Source organism: Camelina sativa, chromosome 17 (genome assembly GCF_030686135.1).
Source record: "Camelina sativa cultivar CO46 ecotype springtype chromosome 17, ASM3068613v1".
Classification (NCBI taxonomy): domain Eukaryota; kingdom Viridiplantae; phylum Streptophyta; class Magnoliopsida; order Brassicales; family Brassicaceae; genus Camelina; species Camelina sativa.
In genome coordinates this window covers 37,764,704-37,771,933 of record NC_141896.1, presented here as the reverse complement: position 1 = coordinate 37,771,933, position 7,230 = coordinate 37,764,704, and the positions used below count along the sequence as shown (strand labels likewise).

General features: G+C 39.9%; 2 protein-coding genes across 2 annotated transcripts; both read left to right on the top strand.

The window, feature by feature from the left end:
• Nucleotides 1-222: 222 nt before the first annotated feature.
• On the top strand, nucleotides 223-1,477 carry LOC104758536 (protein PLANT CADMIUM RESISTANCE 8). Its single transcript, XM_010481421.2, has 4 exons — nucleotides 223-618; nucleotides 723-794; nucleotides 884-1,096; nucleotides 1,184-1,477. The coding sequence occupies exons 1-4, from the start codon at nucleotides 420-422 to the stop codon at nucleotides 1,264-1,266; spliced, it is 567 nt and encodes a 188-aa protein (XP_010479723.1). The 5' UTR covers nucleotides 223-419; the 3' UTR covers nucleotides 1,267-1,477.
• A 481-nt stretch (nucleotides 1,478-1,958) lies between these two features.
• LOC104758537 (tobamovirus multiplication protein 3-like) lies at nucleotides 1,959-6,791 on the top strand. The gene is made up of 10 exons (XM_019239041.2): nucleotides 1,959-2,203; nucleotides 2,286-2,376; nucleotides 2,476-2,528; nucleotides 2,740-2,832; nucleotides 2,942-3,013; nucleotides 3,099-3,171; nucleotides 3,282-3,327; nucleotides 3,574-3,637; nucleotides 3,737-3,790; nucleotides 3,906-6,791. The coding sequence occupies exons 1-10, from the start codon at nucleotides 2,090-2,092 to the stop codon at nucleotides 4,002-4,004; spliced, it is 759 nt and encodes a 252-aa protein (XP_019094586.2). The 5' UTR covers nucleotides 1,959-2,089; the 3' UTR covers nucleotides 4,005-6,791.
• Nucleotides 6,792-7,230: the final 439 nt, after the last annotated feature.

Genomic DNA, 7,230 nt, shown 5'->3' with positions numbered 1-7,230 from the left:
AACTCCGCTTGTACCAAAATATATTTTTCTATATACCGAGTAAACTAAACGAATCTAATTAATTTGGTGTTGCTCGCAACTTGTTTTAGTAAATGAATATCAAAAGGATAGGTTCGGGGCGTTGACTTTGATTGGGACCTTTACACAGTATAATCCATTGACTTTTAATATATCGACCGTTGAAAAGTCAAAACTTAAATGTGAACTACGTCATTCAAAATTTCTTCTTTCTTTTCGACATACATAGAAAGTTTCTTCGTCGTTTTATCAAATAAGAAAAACTCAATTTTTTTATTGAATATTATTTGATTAATTTAACGGCTAAAGAAATTAGAAAATAGCTTCTCCTTCTCAAATTCTCCTATATAAATCAACGCTTCACGTCAAAACTAGCTTGCTACACTTTAACATATCAACCAATGGGTCGTGTCACTACTCCATCAGAGGAGAATCCAAACAACGGTATACCGCTTCAGCAAACCGGTACACCCAACCAGCAAACCGGAGTTCCCGTGAGTCAATTCGCGCCGCCAAAGTATCATCAAGCTAATGTTAACTTATCTGTTGGGAGGCCATGGAGCACTGGTTTGTTTGATTGTCATGAAGACCAAACCAATGGTATTGTATTCATATACACTCTTATACAAGTTTTTAGATATTTATATTTCTTTCAAAAGATACACAATTAATGGACTCACACTAATCTTTGAAACTTTGTGCAGCCGCTATGACATTAATCTCACCTTGTGTGACATTCGGTCAAATAGCAGAAGTCGTGGATGAAGGAGAGATGAGTATGTTCTGGTTTACACAATTTGAAATCAGATTCAGAAATCTTCATTAATTCGATTTTTATGTAGCTCATATTGAGTTGTTTATGCAGCTTGTCCTCTTGGAAGTTTCATGTACCTGTTGATGATGCCGGTTTTGTGCTCACAGTGGGTGATGGGATCAAAGTATAGGGAAAAGATGAGGAGAAAATTTAATCTCGTGGAAGCTCCATATTCAGATTGTGCCAGTCATGTCCTATGCTCTTGTTGCGCTCTTTGTCAAGAATACAGAGAGCTCAAGATTAGGAATCTTGATCCTTCTCTAGGTACTTGCTAACTCAAAAACTCAGATTCAAGTCAAATATGTTTATAGTCCAAGAATTTAATTTAATTATAAGTATTTATAATTGTAGGTTGGAATGGGATACTTGCTCAAGGACAATATCAGAGTGAAGCACCAACTTTTGCTCCTACCAATCAATATATGTCTAAGTAAACATTTGGTTTTTGTTGACCTTCATATTTGTTACACATTATTTGCGGACCGTTGTACAATGCAAGTGTGCTATATTAAAATTTGCAATGCAAGTGTGAGATTTATTATGTTTTTTTTTTCTCTTTTAATTTTTTTTTGTGGTAGCTATCATATAAAATAATTCCATCTGTGTTTTCTTAATAGCAATAAAGAGTTTATTTGATTTGTGTTAGCGAAATGAATTCGATAATTACATCGTAAAAATATTACTACATGTCTACATCGGTATATCTAAAAATTTCTAAGTAAACACAAGTTTGGACTATGTAGAAAAGGCTAAGTAAACCTGTATTCAGTCTCTACACCAATCTAATATGGTCAACTCTATTGCAATATTCAAAGGTCATGATCACTTCCATAATACTACAAATCATTCCCCAAAATGTTTCAACGACAATAACTCGAGACACCGTTTTAAACCGCTGTAATTTTCCAATGTTCCCCATGAGTCAATCTCGCTTCTTTCATTTCCTTCAACTTTTCAACCGCGGTAAATTTTGAGGTAACCAAAGTACAACACCAAGTCATTAGCTTTGAAACCAAGTCAAAACTATATAGAATAAGATATTATTTTCCTCAATCTCTCACGTCTCCGACACGACCGTTCTTAATATTTGTTCTTGTTATTGCCGATCAGGAAAATAACAAAATAATATCAGTATATTACGAAGAAAAGGTGATTAAAACAAAAACATCATCGAGAGCTAGATTAATCATCAGAAGAAATTAAACTGAAACGTTTGTCTCCATAGACGACGTAGAGATTAACCAACACGTGTCGGAGATGATAACGTATTCTTCGAATTGGTGGTCGGATGTGAATGATTCGCCCATTTGGCAGGATCAGATCTTCTATGTCCTCGCTATTCTTTACGGACTCGTTTCCATCAGCTTTGTGGTACTACAACGTGCTTTCTTGAGTTTTTATTTCTCGTTCCTGAACATCTTTGAAACTATGAACTAATGTTTTGGCTTGTCAGATTCAACTTGTGAGATTACAATTGCGAGTTCCAGATTATGTCTGGACGACACAAAAGGTCTTTCTCTTTCTCAATTCCGTGGTGGGCGGAGGTTGGTGCTAGCTGTGAATTGTGATTTAATTTCTGTGTGTTTTCATAGATTTTATTGTTGTGTGTCAATTGATTTTGCTCATCGTGTTGTATCTCGCAGTTAGGGCTGTGGTGTTTGTCTTCAGGCGGAATGTGTGGAACATGCTTTCACAGGTGAAGGATCGTCTTCATCATCATTGTAGTTTAAGGCTGTCTTGAATGCTTGTATTTTTTAAATTAATATTTAATTTTAGCTTTTCATTTTTTCATCTAAAAATTGGTATAAACTTCAAAAAAATATAAGATCCAAAAAACCAATTTAAACACTACAAACTTTTTATGTCAGCCTTTCTAAATTTGTATAACTTTGATTGTTATCTTGTAGATTATGCAACATATCTTGCTTGATATTCCAAGTCTTGGTTTCTTGACAACCTATGCTGTTCTGATTCTCTTCTGGGCTGGAATTTACCATGACGTAAATTCTGAATCTTATTACTCTTTTTCCTTCATTTTTTTTTTTTGGTAAGGGTACTCTTTTTCCTTCTTTGGTTCCAATGTTTACTCCATACTCTTTGACTGGATAGGCGCGTTCGTTACCCACTGATGGACTAAAGTCAAGGTTCTTCACGATTAATGCAATTGTATATGTAGTTCAGGTAAATTTAATATATACAATTTTGTTAGTGCAATCTAAAAGAAGTTTGTGAAATTCAAAATGTAATTTTGTTGTATAACTTTCAGATATCTCTTTGGTTGGTTTTGTTGTGGAAGCCTGTTGGATTTATGGTTATCATATCTAAGATGTTCTTAGCAGGTAATCTGCTTCCATCCAATTTCACTCAGGAATGGTTACACTATATTTGTCTTGCTATATAGTACATTAGTACTTTACTTGTCTCAACTCTCTTGTGAATATAATCGTAGGTGCTTCATTGTTAGTCGCCCTTGGATTTTTACTTTATGGTGGAAGGTAAATCTGTCGCCACTTGAATATGTACTACATTTGACATTTTACATATCACATATCACATATGAAATTGTGTGGCCACGAGTCACCATTGAGGAACGAGTCATTTTGCGTGTATTCTTGTTCCCCTCTGATGCATAGACTAGATTCTCTTGGCGCTATAGCCGAGTAAATTTGTGTACCATTTAATATGATCATGCATTATATTGGAGCTTGAATTTTTGTACTTGTATGTCTATCTTCTGGCAGGCTTTTCCTAATGTTGCATCGGTTTCCAATAGAATCTAAAGGGCGTAGAAAAAAGATGAAAGAGGTGCAACATTAAATTGTGCAAAATCACAGTGTAACCAATCAAATTTTACTATATGACGCTTCTTGACTCTTTCAGCTCTTTTTATCTTATGTATGGTAGGTTGGTTTTGTGACAACCATATGCTTTACGTGTTTCCTCATCCGATGTATCATGGTAAAGACACACACACACAAACACATGTTTATATTGATATCTATCGCTCCTGACCTTCTTGTTTACTTTTAGAATGAACAACTAACCAAAGGTTTTGTCATTTAATATGGTTTAGATGTGTGTTGCTGCTTTCTATGAGGGAGCAAACCTTGATGTGATGGATCATCCTATCCTTAATCTCATATATTACGTGGTAAGCTCTCTCTTAAACTAATCATAGAATCTGTTCATGAATAGTCTGATACATATCGAACCAATCACTACAAGAAAACAGGCAATTTACGACTACGATTGGCGACTAAACTCGTAGTCGCCAAATTTAGTGACTATATACCGACTGTTTAACTACTACTTTACAACTGCTAAAACTTAGTCGTAAATTAGTCATTATTTACGGACTGAAATGAATAGTTGGTTCAGTAGTCGTTAATTAGCGACTATTTTACGACTGAAAGACAAGAAAGTAATTTTGTCAGCAAACAGTAGCTAAATTGGCGACTACATGGTGACTACTGCGGCGAGTCGTTAATTTGGCTACTAGTTAGTCGGATATTTGGCGACTACTAAGCGACTATTGAGGTGAGTCGCAAACATGTCGGCCAAAAAGAAACACGTTTTTTTCGTTTGTGGGGTTGGTAAGCTTTGTTTTGTTGCGACTGTTAGTTTGAGTCACATCAGAGTCGTTTTACAGTCGTTTTTCAGTCGCCAAATTTCTCTATATATACCACACCTTCTGAAACGACCAACCCTTTTTTTTTCTTTTTAATAATAAGTACAACATATAATTAAGCATCCCATACTACTTAATTGAACCACCCACACCACCATTTCCTCATTAAACCAATAACAACCAATATGCACAGCGGAAACATACCAATAATACAGAAACGATACATCATCAATACAATAACATTCCTATCCAATCTATCCAGCAACCTATCACAACTCTAACCAAGGTTCCAACATAAATAATATAACCAACACCACACAAACGAGACCCTAGATCATCCTCCTCCTCATCGCCATGATTCCACGCTACACAATTTACCTTTACCTGCACCACAAACACAAATTGAGATGCATGAGTATTTGATAAACACTCAGTGAGGCAATCCTCCCATCTACTGGGCTATACACACAAGCAATAAGATCTCTACATGCCACAAACAACAATCAATAAAACAAACCAGGCAATATACATAGCATGCAACATCCATCGTAACTGAAACAAGGGGTGTCGACCGACACCAGATGGTGTCGATCGACACTGACAATCTGGTGTCGACCGACACCAAACTGGTGTCGACCGACACCCTGCCCGACACTCCCGAAAACCCTAGTTTGTGTCGACCGACACCTCCACATGGCATCGATCGACACTCGCCAAAGTCCCGAGCCGTCCTCGCGTTGGTGTCGACCGACACCGATGCCGAGCAGCGATTTCCCTCGATCAAAAACTCCGAATCTCGCCTCCAATCTTCTCCAATCCGCTCCTTGCACTCCCAGAAGCCAAACCCAGCCCAGACAGCAACGAAATATCATAGAGAACTCAAAGAAACAACCACATAAGCACCAAATCACATAGAATCTAGAGATCTTAGCTTAGATAAGCCATGGTCATGCACTCACCTCTTTGCAGGAAGGTTCTGACCAACAAGAACGAATTCCCTCACTCCTAGCAAGCTTCTAGCACCTTCCCAGCCTTGGATCTCCCAAGAACAGCAAGGAATCTCTCAATCTCTTCCCAAAAGCTCAAGAACACTCTCTCTTTGTGTTTTCTCTCAAAAACGGCGAATAAGACCAAAACCACACGACCCTAGGTCGTTTTCTTCCTTTAAAACTCGATTTAGGGATTCCCTAAACCAACCACGCAAACTGGACAATTAAAATTGAACCGACCAAACCGACCACAATTGGTGTCGATCGATGCCTCACTAGGAGGTGTCGATCGACACCCTTACCAAAATACCAAAATTTGGTTTGCGGGTGTTACAATTCTCCCCCTCTAACAGAAGATTCGTCCTCGAATCTGAACACACTGCCACTCATCCGCAAACTCACCAAATCACCGTCGCAACGGTTCGTACCATCCACCCATTTGGTCTGCCGCAACAAGGACACCACTGGTCCAAACCACCCTGAACCCACTGGTCTTCACCACTCTGGTCCCCCCGACCAGCATACACCTGACCCTCCCGGTCAACGTATAGAAAACCCCGAGACTGAACCCCCATCAATCCCGAGATCCGCTTCCGATCTCAACCGTAACCCTGAGATTGAACCCCCATCAGTCTCATAAATCCACATCCGGTTACCATGCTTATCTCCACGTCCTTGACACTTTGCCACCAACTCATCTGCTCTTAGGTCGCAACCTTCAAGCCATACCGATCACACTCTCAGACCCCCCGTCTTTGAGCCATACCGTCTCACCCTCGGGTCGTCACCCTTAAGATCACGGTACCAGGAGAACCCCCATCTCCTCAGGAGAACCCCCATCTCCTCTGCCACCCTCAGGACCACAGTCCCTCGAGCTATCGGTATCTAGGGGACCCCCCGTCCCCTCAGGAGAACCCCCATCTCCTCATGAGTTGTTCAGGACCCCCCGTCCCTCTAGCAAACGGTCATAACGTCTATAAGCATTTCCCCAACCTGGACCACCCCCGTGATCCACGTAGAACATCTCAATGTCCTACCAACCCCATATCCTCTCTGAGAATATCACCACAGCCATGGCCACCCCCATGTCTCACTACTAACATCTGAACTCCTCTGTGTTTACAAACACCCTCCCCACTAAAAACAAGTTCTAACTATTCATAGAACTTTATGTTTTTAGAAACTTTCTATGCATTGCAACTTTCCATTTATAGAATTCCCGAGCGATTTTCTTTTCCACAAGATCCACAAATTCCAAAAACCAAATAACTGCATTTTATTAAAACCTCAAGTGGAATAAACGTTTACAACTCCAAACGAAAATACGTAGCTGAAATAAAAAGAATCAAAAGCCAAACTAATCTCCGAGTTGAGCACCCGGTCCTCCCTTCGGTTGTGCCGCACCCCCCATCATCTGTCTCAACTTAGGACAGAAAGGCCTGATGTGCCCCTCCTCTCCACAATGGTAACACGATCGACAATATTCTTGTGAATCACCTTTCTTGGGACAGTCTGCCAACCTGTGGTTCTTGCTCCCACATCCGAAGCACCCTCGCCCACCTTGCTGCATACCTGACGTGTCTTCCCGCTTCCTCTTATGCCTTTGCTCCGACTTGTTACCCTTGTTTGGATTGTTCTGCTCCGAAGTCTCCTCTGTCTGAACCGCTGGACTGACCACCACTGACTGTGCCCGGATATCCTCCTCAATCTCTGCTGCAGTCTCAACCAGCTCTGCACGCGTAGCATAACTCCTCCCTCTACAGTGAACTCTCAAGTCATCA

Coding starts and splice junctions, on each gene's coding strand:
- LOC104758536 (XM_010481421.2), top strand. CDS start 420: ATGGGTCGTGTCACTACTCCATCAGAGGAGAATCCAAACAACGGTATA. Junction 619..722: donor TCATGAAGACCAAACCAATG/GTATTGTATTCA, acceptor AACTTTGTGCAG/CCGCTATGACATTAATCTCA. Junction 1,097..1,183: donor GAATCTTGATCCTTCTCTAG/GTACTTGCTAAC, acceptor TTATAATTGTAG/GTTGGAATGGGATACTTGCT.
- LOC104758537 (XM_019239041.2), top strand. CDS start 2,090: ATGATAACGTATTCTTCGAATTGGTGGTCGGATGTGAATGATTCGCCC. Junction 2,833..2,941: donor GGGCTGGAATTTACCATGAC/GTAAATTCTGAA, acceptor TTGACTGGATAG/GCGCGTTCGTTACCCACTGA. Junction 3,791..3,905: donor TCCTCATCCGATGTATCATG/GTAAAGACACAC, acceptor AATATGGTTTAG/ATGTGTGTTGCTGCTTTCTA.